General features: G+C 45.0%; 1 protein-coding gene across 1 annotated transcript in view; it reads right to left on the bottom strand.

The window, feature by feature from the left end:
• Positions 1-1,255: 1,255 nt before the first annotated feature.
• atg16l2 (ATG16 autophagy related 16-like 2) overlaps positions 1,256-18,312 on the bottom strand; it is a gene marked incomplete at its 5' end in the record, with an annotated part of 30,044 nt that continues 12,987 nt past the window's right edge. The window contains 9 exons of the mRNA XM_080547342.1: positions 1,256-1,376; positions 3,093-3,194; positions 8,764-8,811; positions 10,260-10,409; positions 14,182-14,287; positions 15,025-15,145; positions 15,470-15,541; positions 15,879-15,949; positions 16,143-16,248. Coding sequence (XP_080403468.1) covers positions 1,283-1,376; positions 3,093-3,194; positions 8,764-8,811; positions 10,260-10,409; positions 14,182-14,287; positions 15,025-15,145; positions 15,470-15,541; positions 15,879-15,949; positions 16,143-16,248 — 870 coding nt within the window. The 3' untranslated portion in view covers positions 1,256-1,282. The remainder of the gene's footprint in view (positions 1,377-3,092; positions 3,195-8,763; positions 8,812-10,259; positions 10,410-14,181; positions 14,288-15,024; positions 15,146-15,469; positions 15,542-15,878; positions 15,950-16,142; positions 16,249-18,312) is intronic.

The following is an 18,312-nucleotide window of genomic DNA, read 5'->3' as shown; positions in this document are numbered from 1 at the left end:
AATAATTCCCAATACTTTTGGAGCCCTGAAATATGGGGAGTATGTTTCAAAACATGTATTTTCTAAATGGTGAACCCAATCTGAAAAAGCACAGAGCTAAAAATAAGACAACAAATTTGTTGTCAACAAAAAACATCACGGTGGCACTCATTCATTTGGTTTGTTTCTCTTAAGAAAAATATGTTTTTACATAACATACATGAAATTCCTGATCTCAATCTATTCAAAGCTCAGAGGAGAAACGTCAAATACAGCAAAGCCTTTTAAATCAAAAACAGCATGGCACACAGAGAGCATGGCACAGAGAGAGCGAGTTTGTCCTCATCAACGAGAGTATGGCATAACCTTGTCCCTTCCCCAAAATGAACAAGCAACAACAGACAACATGTTCCCTTTAAAATCTAAAAAATGTTTGTTATGTCATCATTAAAACAGCAGCCGTGCAATACCAGCCACATCAGGCTAGAATGGAAATGAAAAATTAACAAAGGCAAACTAAAAGAAATCAAAATACATATATGTTTAACTGCCTGCATGTCTTCCGTTGTACTCTGATGAGGGCATCACTGCTGATACGTTTCTTAAAACCAAGCAATTAAAAAAACAAAGTGTCTGTACCCTTCTACAATAATGCTAATTAAATCTGGCTCAAAACATCCAAACCTATCCTTTTATTGTCCTGTAAACTTCCCTTCAAGCATAATCCATGCTTCCATTTCCCTTATATGAATGGTTAGACACAGAATTATTTTTGAACCATTAAATGAAAACATTTTGATGATGCTTTGATCGATGGAAGAATAATTGTGGCATTTCCATCAACTCTCTGTCCATCCATGGTTCCCAGCAAAGTAGATATAAAAATTAATCGTTGCAAATACTTGTTCCCTTAGCAAAAGTACACAAAAGAGGATACTTTCAATGGAGTGTGTCTGACCTTGGGCTTGAAGCCACGTGCCTTTCTGTTTTGTCTGATTGGTAGGAGAGGGAGAGGGAGAGGGAGAGGGAGAGGAGAGAGAGAGAGAGGAGAGGAGAGGGACAGGAGAGGGACAGGAGAGGGAGAGGAGAGGGAGAGAGAGAGGGAGAGGAGAGGGAGAGGAGAGGGAGAGGGAGAGGAACATCACATGTGTTCTCTCGCTCGTGCTGAACGTTCCCACTCTTTTGGATAATAAGGTTTTTATTATTCTTTATTTCCCTGAGACGGGGGTGGGGGGGGGGGGGCGCGCTACCATGACGACATGACCTCCAATAGTAATCTGCCACCTGAGCCGTCCAGGTTTGATCACATGTCGCTCCAGAGCACCGCCCGCCGGCTCTTGTCCACGCTGACCACATACTCCCCGGAGGCTGACCAGGACACCGCGTTAATGGAGGCGCTGCAGAGGAGAGAGGGACGGTCACTACCTCTCATTCACTTCAATGGACATTCACCCCCCCCCCCCCAGGGTTCCTACAAGTTTCAACAAGTTTTTTTTTTACCTCTTTGGATAGAATCTTAGACCTATTCGTGACACCATATGATAGCTTTTTGTCATCCTGCCATAGCTTCGTTCGCCAATAATTTCTCCCGGGGGGAAGCGAATTGGCATTTTTTTGGTTCCAGCTTGATTCATTTCCACGTAAATAGATGTGGTCGGACTGATTTCCTTGCAGGACAAGCTAATCTAAAACATTTTAGACGTAGCACCTAATTTTTTAGACCTAATAACTGAAACTTGGGACCTTTTTAGGCCTTATAAATCGGATTGCTGGATTTTAGACTTAAGGCTTTTGAAGACCAGCGCAGGAACCCTGGCCCCCATATGACAGAGCAGATTTGACTAGCTCTTGAAGTGTTTCAAGATGTACAGAAAACAGATGGATAGAGCCAAAGGACTCCAAACAGAACTAGCACAAACAAGAGACAGAGAACTTAATAATAGCACAAAATGTTCTGCTGCTTCGTATCAAATGACAGGGATTCACTTGCAGCACAGCCAAAAGAAAAGTAGAGTTTCCTTTCTAACATAAACATAAGCTAATGGGCCTGTAACATCCTCCACACGGCCCCTAACAGCCTCTACAAACTGACTGTGAGGAAGTGTAATAAACGTAATTGATGCTTAGCTGGCTGCTGCCCAGAGCAACTCCCTCTGAGAGCTGAGGTCCTGGGAGGGGAGGTGGGGGGAGGGGAGGTGGGCTTTACAAGATAGATAGGCAACAGACATCTCACTGTACAAGACTCAGCAACAGCCGTGCCTTTTTACCTACTAAAAGAGCCGCCTCGGCTTTTACAATGCCAAGCTGCTATTTACACACAACGACCACTAGTTGGCCGCTTGTAAATTAGCCTGCCTCCTACACAGAAAAACGGCAAAATAGCTTTATACTAGCTTATCCTGATGTGATTTAGAAAATGTAAGGATATTGGGTGGTAGAACGCACATCTAGGAAAAGTCATGAAAGTCATGATCGAGTGGAAAGATATAAACATTTACTTTACTCACGGCTGATTAAGTGTTAACAGTCAACAGAAAAAGAGACGTCCAGAATGACTTTTTTTGTTGAGTTGAAAAAGAGGAAAAGACATCAACATTTTGCACTTTAGCAAGTTAAGGCCAAGTGCATGAGTTCCACTGCACACACTGTTGAGATGCACAGGTTGTAAAGAGACAGTACAGGGACTACATTTTTACGTTTTTGCCATTTAGCAGACGCCTTATTCCCTAAGCGACTTACAATCAATACATTTGACTAAGCAGGTGAATCATCAGTTCCCCAGTTCTGGCAGGAAGAGTGATCTAGCTCAGGCCCGGGGCCAAAAACCCATCTTTTTAATATTGCCTTTAAATGACTAAATAATTAAATTAAGATTATAAAAACCCATCCTTTTAATATTGCATTTAAGTTACAAAATAATTAAATTAAGATTATACAATGATTAAAACACTTTGAGCTGCATCGTTTGCAGGAAAAGCGCTATACAAATAAAGTTATTATTATTATTATTATTATTATTATTATTGGCAGTCGTCGTGATAGAAGAAGAAAGAAAGAAAGAAAGAATCTTCTTTTTATTTTTTTTATTATGAATATAAGGGTCAGTACAGTACCTGTGCATGTCAGGCAGGCGCGTCACCAGGTTCCCAGTGTTCACGTTCCAGATGTAGACGGCCCCGTCTGCTGAGCCCGCCGCCAGGTAGCCCCCCTCAGGACTGTCAGGGTCAGACAGGGTTAGGGTCAGACAGGGTCAGACAGGGTCAGACAGGGTCAGACAGGGTCAGACAGGGTTAGGGTCAGACAGGGTTAGGGTCAGACAGGGTTAGGGTCAGACAGGGTTGAGGTCAGACAGGGTCAGGGTCAGACAGGGTTAGGGTCAGACAGGGTTAGGGTCAGACAGGGTTCGGGTCAGACAGGGTTCGGGTTAGACAGGGTCAGACAGGGTCAGGGTCAGACAGGGTCAGACAGGGTCAGACAGGGTTGAGGTCAGACAGGGTCAGGGTCAGACAGGGTTAGGGTCAGACAGGGTTAGGGTCAGACAGGGTTAGGGTCAGACAGGGTTCGGGTTAGACAGGGTCAGACAGGGTCAGGGTCAGACAGGGTCAGACAGGGTTAGGGTCAGACAGGGTCAGGGTCAGACAGGGTCAGGGTCAGACAGGGTCAGACAGGGTTAGGGTCAGACAGGGTTAGGGTCAGACAGGGTTAGGGTCAGACAGGGTCAGACAGGGTCAGACAGGGTCAGACAGGGTCAGACAGGGTTAGACAGGGTTAGACAGGGTTAGACAGGGTTAGACAGGGTTAGACAGGGTTAGACAGGGTCAGACAGGGTCAGACAGGGTCAGGGTCAGACAGGGTCAGGGTCAGACAGGGTCAGGGTCAGGGTCAGACAGGGTCAGACAGGGTCAGACAGGGTCAGGGTCAGACAGGGTCAGGGTCAGACAGGGTCAGACAGGGTCAGGGTCAGACAGGGTCAGACAGGGTCAGGGTCAGACAGGGTCAGACAGGGTCAGACAGGGTTAGGGTCAGACAGGGTTAGGGTCAGACAGGGTCAGGGTCAGGGTCAGACAGGGTTAGGGTCAGACAGGTTTAGGGTCAGACAGGGAGACAACTGGTGGTTACTTACAGGATGACATACGCCAATGCCAGAGTCCTCCATAATACATGGTAAATGGACTGCACTTATATAGCGCCTTATTCTTTACACTTTACAACGGCCACTTTACAACGGCCTCTCATTCTCCCATTCACACACACATTCACACACCAATGGCGGCAAGCTACCATGCGAGGCGCCGGCCCGCTCACTGGGAGCAATTTGGGGTTCAGTGTCTTGCCCAAGGACACTTCGACATGTGACCAGCCAGGGCTCGAACCGCCGATCTGCCAACCTTGCGATCATTAGACGCCGGCTCGACCTCCTGCGCCACAGCCGCCCCCAATTGAATCTATCAGCTCCTCTAGTTCTGTAGTGTCCAGGTGAACAGATTGGATATTAGGTCAGAGGGTGGAGAGGCTGGGGCTGGGCAGGTGGGGGGGTGTTTGGTCAACTGAAGGTAGGTTAGAAAACAGACATCAGATCACTTCACAGCATGGGGGGGGGGAAAATGTCAAAGGATGAGGCTGCCAATAAATTAATATGCCCACTCTCTCTGATTACAGCTGTGACACCAAGCTACAGCATTCTGGTTCTCGTGTTGTCATGGAAACCGAAAAAAAGTTGTAACCGAAAATGTGGAGCAATTTGATTCAGCCAATCAAACGAGGGCAGTGCTGCAGTGCTTATTTGATTGTTTTTCAAGGATTTGACAGTATTATTATGAAAACAGTCAACTGGCCAAAAGGTTTGGTCTGAGGTGTGTTCTCCACTTTGCACACTACCATGCACCCCGCCTCTGGAACTCTCTCCCTCAACCACTCAGAGACTCACTCTCCACTTTTAAATCCCACCTCAAAACCTACCTGTTCCCCCATGCATACAACCTTCCCCACCCCTAATCATCTCCCCTAACCCTGCCCCCCCCCCCCCCCCCTCCTCCCCCCCTGGACATGCATACAACCTCCCCTACCTGTAACCATCTCCCCTAACCCTGCCACCCCCCTCCCCCCCTGGACATGCATACAACCTCCCCTACCCCTAACCATCTCCCCTAACCCTGCCCCCCCTCCCCCCCTGGACATGCATACAACCTCCCCTAACCATCTCCCCTAACCCTGCCCCCCCCCCTCCCCCCCTGGACATGCATGCATACAACCTCCCCTACCCCTAACCATCTCCCCTAACCCTGCCCCCCCCCCTCCCTCCCCCTGGACATGCATACAACCTCCCCTACCCCTAACCATCTCCCCTAACCCTGCCACCCCCCCTCCCCCCTGGACATGCATACAACCTCCCCTACCCCTAACCATCTCCCCTAACCCTGCCACCTTCCCCTCCCCCCCTGGACATTGCTGTGTTATTTGTCCCCTGTTGGTTAACTCTGTGTTCTATGTGCTCATGTTATCTGTTGCTTGTTGTTTCTGTGTTTTCTGTTTTTCCCATATTGTCAGCGTCTTTGAGCCCCGGAAAAGCGCTATATAAATACAATGAATTATTATTATTATTATTATTTATTACTATGACGTTTAGCCGAACTGTCACAAGATGAATCGGCGTCAGCATGAAACTCCTAAACAATCTCTATGTGATATGACACATCTTTCTCTCTACTTTGTCAACATTGGGTTTGTGAAAGGCGCTATATAAATTCAAGTTATTATTATTATTAGAAGAAAACGTGTAGTCATTGTCAAATGTCATTGAGAAAAAGGAGGAACAAAATAAGACAACCAGGGGCTCAGTCATCCTTCTCTGTTGTAAATAACTGGTCAGAAATGTTTCCCCAAGCAGGACTGGGGCCATGTTTCCAGTCTCTTGCAAAACCAACAGTAAGTCAAGGGAGTGGCGTACATTGCCCTAAAGTAATGGGCCAGTGAAGCATGTTGTCTTCTATTTGAATCCCCAAATAGGGCTGACATAACAACCATGTCACAATTTAACACCATCGACTGCAAGACCCTAGATAAAATCATGTCACGTCTTAAACCATCCACCTGTGCCCTTGATGTCCTGCCAAAAAGCTTTTTTAAAAGCATATTTAGCTGCATGGCAGGTGAACTAATACAAATAATCAACACCTCCCTTTCATCAGACGTTTCCCTGAAATCCTGAAAACTGCAGTTATCAAGCCTTTACTAAAAAAGAACGGCCTAGACCCATTTGTACTAAACAACTACAGACCCATATCAAACCTTTCCTCTACAGGAACAATTGTTGAAATAGCTGCCCATGAAGAACTTAGCAATTATTTGACCGTGATTATATGACCCTGAATGATCTCTTTGATGATTTTCAATCAGGCTACATAGCACTGAAACGGCCCTTATTAAGGTCCTTAATGACATTATGTGTAAACAGACTCCGGAAAAGTCTCGGTTTTGGTACTATTAGACCTTAGTGCTGCCTTTGACACTGTAGACCAGGACATTCTAATAGATGAGGAAAAAAAGGGGGAAAAAAATAAACCTGGTCTGGTCTCTTTGCTTCTCTCTGTGTCTCCCTGTCTGTGTGTCTGTGTGTGCGCTACTGCGTTCTGATTAGAACCGTTTCACTTTTCTAATTTCATTAAGGACGGATGACAGCAGAGACTGAACCCACAACAATTCATAATGAAGTGAAATAAAACATGATATTATTGACGGCCATTATCAAAGGTAAACACTATGTACAACGATAGGGCTGGTAGTGGCAGCTCCGTATTAAAGAACGGTAGTAATCCTTTCCCAGGTGAGATCTTAACAAAACTGCAGGCTGTGCATCAAATCAGTTTGAGGGAGAGATTTTAATGAACCCAAAACTTGACAGTGAAACTCGACTTTCAAAGACGAGGTACTGGTTTCTATGTACCGTCATCTTGGTGCGTTCTTCTAGCATCAATAGCTAGGGCCTCATTTATTTTTATTTATTTTATTTTTAGTTATTTTTTCTGAGTGGGGCAGTCCCACACATATTTTTCTTTTTAATGACAGATACAGTAGAGAGAACCCTGCGGTACATGGTCAGCGCTTAATCCACTACGCCACCTAAGCGCCCCTAGGGCCTCATTTCTAAAGCTTTGCGTAGAACTGGCGTAAAAAGCTTGCGTAAGTAAGAACATTTACACACACCAACATTCAGACTTATAAAACAGTATTTTTTCGGTGCGCAAGTCCCACACCTGCTTCCCTTAATGAATCACAATCAACAACAAAAATTGCGCACGTGAACGAGCGTCTTGTCCCCCCCCTTTTAACGGCCATAGTTAATAGTTGTAGTAGTAGTAGTTCATAGTCGCCTATAAATGGTCACTGAAACACCCCGACAGAACGGCCAAAAAACGAAATTTCACCCAGTCAATTTCTGCTCAAACAGAACGAACACGTCATAACAATATGAAACTTCTCGTCTGCCAGACCATAGATAATATATACGTATATAATATCTATGTGCCAGACTGCATCGACAACGGAATCATTTTAAACGTAATCATCCTACTGTTCAACTTATTGTTTATGATAATACATTTCATAACATCCAAGGCTAGGGCAGAGCCAAATAAAGCCATTTCAACAAGTCAAGCCGATAAATATTTCTATACAAAAAAAGGAAAGGAAATGTTGCTGATTCATATCATGTAGGTGTGAGTGGAGGTTTGTGTTCTGCCCTCCCAAAGACAACCTGTCTAGAAAAACAGTTTGGTCTCCTTTTGAAAACAAGCGCCCAAAAAGACGTCACCAGATAGCTTCCTTTAAAGAGGCTTCGGTGTGTAAGAAGCTCACTCATCTTGAACCCACTCAGTTCCCAGGTAACTGGCTCACAGCCAGGGGACTGTAGAGAAGTTACAGGGAGGTGTTCACAGTTAAGCAGGGCTTACTGTATGTCACCGTCACTTTCACTCAGCACAGATTAATCACAAAAGCACGCTGACAGAACAACAGCACAAAGGAGAACGTGTGGGTAGAAGTCACGGAGCACACTTTGGCATGGTCAGCATGCAGACCCTGATGGCGTTTTACATTCATCAAACAGCCCAGGGCCTCACCAGAAACCATTTGTGTGAGGAACTCAAAGGAGCTGCACCCAACATGCGCCCACTTTTCAAAGAGAGAGGACGCTGGCGTTGCTTGTTCGCCGCTTCTCCGCCCGAAGTCTAGGTGTAATTGCAGTATACAGAGTAAAAACAAAGACACTTAGATTTCGATTTAGTAATCAATTAATTAATTAGACCCCTATACTTTCTTTTATTTATTTATTTTTGGTTTCTTTTTATTTTACTACTCGACCTTTTCAGTTTGTAAATCGTCTTTGAGTGTCTAGAAAAGCGCTATATAAGTCTAATGTAATAATATGCTGTATAGGCCAATAGCTACTGATATACTCCCCCAGATGTGCTCTAGGGAGGACAATGTTGTGAATCGTACATCGTGACTAGATGTCTCCTCATCCCATTCCAGATCTTTGTAATTACACAGGCCTCTGAGATCGGAACAGTATTCCCAATTGGGCTACTTATGATCACACTGGGTGGCTTTTACACTGTGGTTAGGCTGGAAAACAATCCCATCTGGCAACACTGACACCCAGCGGGACAGCACAGCGTGGAACCTGCACATCCTAAACACGGCTAATGCTTTGTGGCATGATCAGAGGGCAGTGGAGGTTAAAGGCCAAGGGCATCAATAATGGTGTTGTCTTGTATGTCTGCTCACCTGAATATAGCCTTGGTGCTATCACAGCCACATTTGAAACCCTCAGCTCTGAAATGAGAGAAAGACAGAAGGCATTTACATGACATATTTTACATAAATTAAATTTACAACCCTCTCAGTATTATTTCCTTCACATGCCTCCGGCTCTCAGAATTATTAATCAACGTCAATGTTAAATAGACTGACTTATATAGACTGACTTATATAGACTGACTTATATAGCGCCTTTACAGCGGCCTCTCATTCACCCATTCACACACACATTCACACACCAATGGCGGCAAGCTACCATGCAAGGCACCGGCCCGCTCATTGGGAGCAATTTGGGGTTAAGTGTCTTGCCCAAGGACATGTGGCCAGCCGGGGCTCGAACCACCGACCTGCCAACCCTGCGATCGTTAGACGCCGGCTCTACCTCCTGCACCACAGCCACCCACGGTGCAAATACACTTGCTTTTGAAAAAACTGAGTGAAGTGTCTCAGGCATATGGAGCAGTCAAGCTTTGGCTTGCGATGACTAACTGACTGACTCTGACCCGTTTTCAGCACAAAGCTGAACACCATGGACCTTCAAACATGTCTGGTTGAGCTGACCTGAGACCTGTGGCCCCTTGTTTCCTCCAGGCAGGAGCGGTATTCAGTGAGCAGCACCAACGATAAGGTGGCTAAAGTAAAGCCTGTCCTTTGGGCCTGGAGGTCTCCTGTACCTGAAGCATATCCTGTTACCTGAAGCATATCCTGTTACCTGAAGCATATCCTGTTACCTGAAGCATATCCTGTTACCTGAAGCATATCCTGTTACCTGAAGCATATCCTGTTACCTGAAGCATATCCTGTTACCTGAAGCATATCCTGTTACCTGAAGCATATCCTGTTACCTGAAGCAGATCCTGTTACCTGAAGCATATCCTGTTACCTGAAGCATATCCTGCTACCTGAAGCATATCCTGCTACCTGAAGCATATCCTGTTACCTGAAGCAGATCCTGTTACCTGAAGCAGATCCTGTTACCTGAAGCATATCCTGTTACCTGAAGCATATCCTGCTACCTGAAGCATATCCTGCTACCTGAAGCATATCCTGTTACCTGAAGCATATCCTGTTACCTGAAGCATATCCTGTTACCTGAAGCATATCCTGTTACCTGAAGCATATCCTGTTACCTGAAGCATATCCTGCTACCTGAAGCATATCCTGTCCCTCTCCTGTTACCTGAAGCATATCCTGAACTTCCTGTTACCTGAAGCATATCCTGCTACCTGAAGCATATCCTGCTACCTGAAGCATCTCCTGTTACCTGAAGCAGGTCCTGTCCCTCTCCTGTTACCTGAAGCAGATCCTGTCCCTCTCCTGTTACCTGAAGCAGGTCATGTCCCTCTCCTGTTACCTGAAGCAGGTCCTGTCCCTCTCCTGTTACCTGAAGCAGCTCCTGTCCCTCTCCTGTTACCTGAAGCAGGTCCTGTCCCTCTCCTGTTACCTGAAGCAGATCCTGTTACCTGAAGCAGGTCCTGGAGTTGCTCATGCGGAGGTCCACCACCTGCAGGCAGTCGTCTCTGGAGCAGCTGAGCAGCTGCCAGTGGTTGGGGCAGATGTCCAGCGACGTCACCTTCCCCTGCAGAGGAACCTCCTGGGTGCAGCTCGCAGCCCTGGGGAGGGACAGGGGGGGGGGTAAAAACAGATCTCAAGATCACGCTGAGTGTGTGTACTTGTGTATCTGTCATGTGTAGTACTGTCTGTTGTTGTCTGTGTTACACGGTGTTGTATGTATATATGTATACTGTACAGTGGTGTGGAAATTAACTTCCCCCTGGGGACAATAAATCTTACCTATCTATCTAAGATGAGTCCTACAAAACAAGCCTGCTTTTTCCAACTACATTGCTAATCGGCTACAATTATTAAAGTGATGAGAATTGTTGACGTTATGTACTAGAACCGATGTGTTGATGATTTGTTACAGGAGACGTATGGAGGAGTAGCCTAGCATAGGTTATTCTCCTAACCAGATATCTAGCGCAACAACATTACTACAGTGGTTTGCTGAGAGGAAACAATAAACGATGATTTTCACATTTCACAATGTCATAACAGGGACAGTCCTAAAACAGAGGGGAGGTGAAGAGAGGCCGTTATGTGGGTTGACTGTTGCTAGGCAACAGCCGAACATGGAAGTGGTAAGGGCTGCAGTGGAGGGCTGAGCTGCAGAGAGAATGAGAGATGTCATACCAACCGCTCTGCTGTGGCTAAAAACATAACAATACTCAGGGTTCCTACAAGTTAAGTTACACCTCAAATTTAAAACCTTTTTTAGATCTCTTTGAATGGAATTTGAATGGAATGAGACCTATTCGCGACACCATAATGATAGCTTTTTGTCATCCTCGAGGTGATGAAATTAGGGATTTCACTGCCATGCAGACAAAAAAAGAAGCGAATTGGCATTTCTTTGGTTCCAGCTTGATTCATTTCACTTTAATGGCATTAATCTGGTACATGTTCATCTGTCTCATCTGTCTCATCTGTTTCATCAGTCTCATCCACAAAACCTTTTTCCAGAACTCTGCAAGCTCTTGTAGGTACAATTTTTTTAGCAAACTGTAACCTGAGTATCCTTTTGGAGGATAACTAGTGGTTTGCACCTTGCAGTGTAACCTCTGTAGTTGAGCTGGTGAAGTCTTCTGCGGATGCTAGTCTCTGTGTGTTCCTGACCTGCTAGTCTCTGTGTGTTCCTGACCTGCTAGTCTCTGTGTGTTCCTGACCTGCTAGTCTCTGTGTGTTCCTGACCTGCTAGTCCCTGTGTGTTCCTGACCTGCTAGTCTCTGTGTGTTCCTGACCTGCTAGTCTCTGTGTGTTCCTGACCTGCTAGTCTCTGTGTGTTCCTGACCTGCTAGTCTCTGTGTGTTCCTGACCTGCTAGTCTCTGTGTGTTCCTGACCTGTGGGGAAGTCGTTTTGGGAGTTTGCTTTAGTGATTATTCTTCGCTCATCCACTGTAGAAGTCTTCCTTGGCCTACCAGGCTGCTTGCCATAGCTGAGTTCACCAGCTTCTTCTTTTAGACGATGTAGTACAACTGTTGTCGTTAGCAACCCTAACGTTTTGGATATGTTTATTTCTGATTTCTCAGCCCAATAATGGCTTTCTTGACTTGCAGTTACAACGCTTTGGTCTTCATGTTGACAGACGCCAATAACAGACTCTAGAGTCTAGACAACAGGCTAGAATCAATACTAGACATTGAGAACTCTCTAGAATCAATACTAGACATTGAGAACTCTCTAGAATCAATACTAGACATTGACAGCTCTCTTACGCCTGCACAAATGACGTGAGGAGCACGCCTGACTAACCAGAAACACCTGTCAAGCCAATGTTCCAATACTCCTAGTTTTCTGAAATAGAGGGACAATAATACAAAACGTGTTGTCATTTCTAAACGATGAAGCCAATCTGAAAACATGGAATTAAAGCTGAGAATCTCTACTTTAACCTCATAGTAAGTGTTTGGTTTCAGACTGTTGGAGTATAGTGCTAAAAGAAGACAGAATGCTAATGCTCCCTCTTTCAAATTCTTATGGAGGTCAGGGCACTGTCATTTCATCAGGAGAAAACTTAACAGGTTGTTTTATTTATAGGTCATTTTGCCTACACATAGTGTACTAATCATTGTCACCAATCTGACTACCTGTACAGAATAGGTACTGTATGTGCAATTATGTAGCTGAGCACAAACATAATCATCATCACTCAAATCGAGGAACACATTTTATGGGTGCAAGTGATGATTACTTTGGGCAATGTCATGCTGTTTTTAACCCCTCGCGTTGTGCCTTGGGTCTTGTATAAACATTTCTCTGGGTCATGAGTCTCTCCCCAAATGTCCTCCAAACACGGTCTCTCGTCTAAGCATACCATCGCCTACATAGACAAAATAACAGATGGTTTGCACCGATGACAAAGTTAAAACAAAGATAAAAAACTGCGTGTTCTGCTCTGAAAAACGTAGTTATGACTTCTGGCTCTGTCTGAGGATAACCCAGATATGAATAAAAGCCTCAACATTTCACTGCCCAAAAATCTCTTTTCCTTTTTCTGGACCTCAACAACGCCACCTCAAACTAGACCTGTTACTGCTTCATGAACAACACAGACCAGAGGTATCAATTACTAGCATTACTGCAAAAGTGTTGGCAGAAAGTCACTGGACAAAGCTTAAGCCACTGCTAGCATGAGGCTATAGGCTTTGATTAGTTGTCATGTTGGCCTGACACACAGGGGAGAAACAGACAATGTGACACATTGGCAGTTTGGACAAATAATGTTTTTTTTATTCCGACTCAAGCTAGACAATGGACCTATCGCTAAGCAACGCCCCGTTTGAAAACTCGGACAAACAAACAAAGCTTCACTGACAGTGACTGACTGACCGACCGTGACTGAATGACATTCAATGACTTACAATGGCCGGAGTTGCCAAATTTCTGATTTCTGATTTACCACAGCAAGTAATAGACATGTTTTTTAAAGATGACAATAATATTTGGTCTAGAAGCTTTTCACCATCAGATTTTAGAGTTGTTTGTCAGAGTTTTCTGCCTGTAGTGACTTTTGCTGTGATATGATTGGACCATTTCTATTTTGGGGCGTGGCTTAGTGATAGGTCCATTCCAGAGCAACACAATTCAGACCTAAAAGAATCAAGAGACACTGATAATCTACTGAGCAAACATTATTATCAACTGTTGTGAATGTCACAGTGCAGCCTCTAGGCATGTGTTTACATGACATCACCATGACTCAACAATCCCTTTCCCCTTTTCCCCAGACTCACACACACACACACACACACACACACACGCACACGCACACACGCACACACGCACACACACACACGCACACACGCACACACGCACGCACGCACAGGCACAGACACAGACACAGACACAGACACAGACACAGACACAGACACAGACACACACACACACACATGCACACACTTTTTTATCCAAAGCAACTTTCAATTAGAGATTACACAGGGATGGTCTCCCTGGAGTAATTTAGGGCTAAGTGCCTTACTCAAGGGCACACTAGTGGTGGTGTTCCCAGGTGGGATTTGAACTCATGACCTTCTAAGCTCATTCCCACCACTGACTGGGGCACCATGACAGAGAAGAGATTTGACCTAGCAGAGCGACAGCTACACCAAAGTGCCGGGGGGTTAAGGACTGACCATCATTTGCAGATACACACACACACACACACACACACACACACACACTTCAACGACGATCGCAACAAATAAAACCAATGGGGAGCTAAATACGAAATACATTGGAACTTAAATTGACATGATGTTGATGACAGCAGCGATATGCAACAGAATCAGCCTCAGGGAAGGAAGGTGTGTGGAAGCTTTCCTTACCTACTGTCCCAGAACCGTATTTTCCTGTCGTAGTGTCCACTGACGATGAAGTACTCGGAGCACACCACATCACTGCAGTAGGAGAGGACCTCGATAGTTTGTATGCCTGTTTGAGAGAAGATCAAATACTAAATCAGTGGCATAATCAAATACATCAATCTTTGAAATCAATTCACCAACAATCAATTGCGAATACCTGGTTCGTTACAGTTTCTCTGAACAACGATATACTATGTTACTGAACTACGCATTCTGTCTAACTCTAATAAACATGGTGTGGTACACGCACTGAATGCTCATTCTGTCTAACTCTAATAAACATGGTGTGGTACACGCACTGCATTCTGTCTAACTCTAATAAACATGGTGTGGTACACACACTGAGTGCTCACTAGACGTTTTTCATTTCATTGTACTTGGCAAGATACGTGATAGATTACATTTTACATTGACATTTTTGGCATTTAGCAGATGCCAAAGTTATTCCAAAGCGACTTACAATCGATACATTTGACTAAGCAAGTGAATCATCAGTTCACCAGTTCTAGCAGGAAGAGTGATCTAGCTCAGGCCAGGGGCCATTGGCAGTCGTTGTGATAGAAGAAGAAAGAACGAAAGATTTATTTTTATTTTTATTATAGACACTGGAGAGACAGTACAGGGGGGCACTGGAGAGACAGTACAAGGGGGGCAGTAGAAGTCTTAGGAGGCATAGTAAAGGGGAAAAGCAGGTGTCTCAGGAGACACAGTGCTGGGGGGTAGTAGATGTCTCAGGAGGAGCAGTTAAGGTGTAGCCTGATAGACAGACAACAGCAGTAGACTGTTCTGGTGACGTTCACTCACATGCGGCGCGGTGGAGGTCCCAGATCTTGACAGTCCTGTCAGCGCTGCCCGTCACCACCTGGTGCAGGTTGCATTTGAACTTGGCCGCTGTGACTTTGCGTGAATGGCCTGTCAGAGTGAGCTGCAGAACAGAGACACGCACAGACACGCAGCTAGAGCTTTCAACTGGGTCATTACTCTACACAAGACAAGGCACGCCCGGCCGGCCCCACTCTCCCTCTCATTATAATAATAATAATAATAATAATAATAATAATAATAATAATAATAATGATAATACATTAGACTTATATAGCGCTTTTCTAGACACTCAAAGACGCTTTACAAACACTATGTACCTTACACTATTACACTATGTACCTTACACTATTACACTATGTACCTTACACTATTACACTATGTACCTTACACTATGCACCTCAAATTGAAATTTCCTAGCGGTTACCTTGGGAACGCAATCATCCAGCCTCCAGAAGAGAGCAGACTTATCGTATGACGCAGCTAAAATCCTGGTCCCCTAATGACAGGGTGAAACACAACACAGAATCACTTCAACGCTTCAACACCACTTTGAGAATCCTCATGGAACACTTACAGCACCTTTTCTCATCAAAAGAGGTGGGCAAGGACAGAAAACCATGACCTGATGTCCACTGTGCGTGTTGAGTGGTATAACTGGTGTCCTTGTTGTTCATGAATCAGATCCTAAACTACACGATAAAGCTCCTCAACAAAGCAATCAATAGGATTAGATGATCATTGAGTAGACATTTTGCAATAACTGTTTTTATTGTTGTTGTTGTTGTTGTTTTTTAAACAATAACTGAGTAGAAATGCGACAGAGGAAGCCTTACCGTTGGGTCAAACTCAATGCTTGTGATTCCTTCATTACTGCCATCTAGTGTTCCTCTGTTGTGGAGCATACCTGGGACAAGGGGAACAGTGGACACATGTTAAGAGCTTGTTCCTGCTGACTTATACAGCGCAACGCCTTTGGCTGAAACTCAATGATGTTGGGAGCAGCTGTAGTGTGTTGGCTGATGTGTGCAGGGTAATACTGTTGTGTTATTAGTACAGTGAGGTTGCCAGGGGAGACGGGAAGGCGTACACCTCTGTACCTGCTTTGACATCCCACAGCTTGATCACTCTGTCCGTGCCGCCTGTGGCCAGCAGGTTGGAGCTGGAGCTGAACCGCACCGCGTTAATACCCAACTCATGAGCATCCTAGAGGACGGGAGAATGAGTTCAGAATTAACCAAGAGTAGCAATGAACAGGTGATCATTAGTTTAGACATGGGGAAATGTACTCTTTTAAATAGTAATTAAATCAAATAGGAAAGCAATTATTTAAATAGGACACACGATCACTTCAGATATGTCGGCTACAGATCGTTCATATCTTAATATCGCATATGAGCGGGAACGGAGCGCAAAAATAACAAAAGCACGTGGAGAAAAAACATGAAGTGAGCACGACAATAACGATTAACAAGCCTACGTCAGATGACTACAGAGCGCTACTATTTCAATAAGATCAGGGTCAGATCAGATGAAGCAAAAACAACAAGCACGACCACACAAAACAACAACAACAACAACAACAACTAACATCACATGTGCAAGAACCAAGAAACACCAACAGACGACACGACTCAGAAATAAAAAAGGCCCGCTTGGGCTTTCTGAGAGCGGCAGGAAACCCTGAGCCATCATCACATCAGAATGCAGTGCACCACACCACCGTCATGCAAATCAGACTATATGACATCTCTCCTAATAAGGAAGTGGGGAGGCAGAGAGTGCACCTTAGGCGGGTCATGCTAGTTCCTCCTAGCATGCGTGGGCCATTCAAATGGAAAATGTCCCTGCCTGGCGTGAGGGGGTCCCTGTGACAAGAGCAGCTCTGTGTGACAGAGGAGCTCTGTGTGGCGGACACAGGCAGCACTTTGTACCACAGGGACGGCCAAAGCTCTGGACAGGGGCTTCCTTCCACCGAGGGGATTCTATTTACATGAGAATAACAAGGGAGTCGCTGCTGAATAATATCTGTCACTCTTAATGTGACCCCTGGAACAATATGAGGCATCTCTGACTGGATGGATGGAGAGATGTGGCAAGGTGCTCTCTCTATTCTGGGAAAGGACTTTATGTGTGTGCGTGTGTGTGTGTGTGTGTGTGTGTGTGTGTGTGTGTGTGTGTGTTTGTGTGAGGGGGAGGGGGGGGGGGGATCTAAATGGGGTTGCATGGGCTGCAATTCAGAGTCAGGGGTGTGACCACCCCATACTTCACCATCTGTGACAGCGACGTTTGGTGAAAAGTGGACCAAGTCGTCATGAAATCTGAAAATAGTAGAAAATATGCTTGGTACATTGGTACCCCTCAAGTTACCCAGCAGAGAAAACCCGCCTCAAAGTTAGCACAAAGAACACCGCTCCTAGCTAGCTAACAACAAAGAACAACTGTTTGGCTAGCTTGGGGGCTAATAAACAAATATGAAAATAAACAAACAAACAAACAAAAATACAATGAAAAAAACATAAACAAGACATCACCAAACTCACCTGAGTATGGAGCAGAGTGTGTTACAGCAGAGTGTGTTACAGCAGAGAGTGTTACAGCAGAGTGTGTTACAGCAGAGTGTGTTACAGCAGAGTGTGTTACAGCAGAGTGTGTTACAGCAGAGTGTGTTACAGCAGAGCATGTTACAGCAGAGTGTGTTACAGCAGAGTGTGTTACAGCAGAGTGTGTTACAGCAGTGTGTGTTACAGCAGAGAGTGTTACAGCAGAGAGTGTTACAGCAGAGTGTGTTACAGCAGAGTGTGTTACAGCAGTGTGTGTTACAGCAGAGTGTGTTACAGCAGAGAGTGTTACAGCAGAGTGTGTTACAGCAGAGTGTTACAGCAGAGTGTGTTACAGCAGAGTGTGTCACAGCAGAGTGTGTTACAGCAGAGTGTGTTACAGCAGAGTGTGTTACAGCAGTGTGTGTTACAGCAGAGAGTGTTACAGCAGAGAGTGTTACAGCAGAGTGTGTTACAGCAGAGTGTGTTACAGCAGTGTGTGTTACGGCAGAGTGTGTTACGGCAGAGTGTGTTACAGCAGAGAGTGTTACAGCAGAGTGTGTTACAGCAGAGTGTGTTACAGCAGAGTGTGTTACAGCAGAGTGTGTTACAGCAGAGAGTGTTACAGCAGAGAGTGTTACAGCAGTGTGTGTTACAGCAGAGTGTGTTACAGCAGAGTGTGTTACAACAGAGAGTGTTACAACAGAGAGTGTTACAGCAGAGTGTGTTA

This window comes from Nansenia antarctica, assembly GCF_963989245.1.
Source record: "Nansenia antarctica genome assembly, chromosome: 17".
NCBI classification, from domain to species: Eukaryota; Metazoa; Chordata; class Actinopteri; order Argentiniformes; family Microstomatidae; genus Nansenia; species Nansenia antarctica.
The sequence above is the reverse complement of the archived record's forward strand: the minus strand, read 5'-3'. Positions and strand labels throughout refer to the sequence as shown.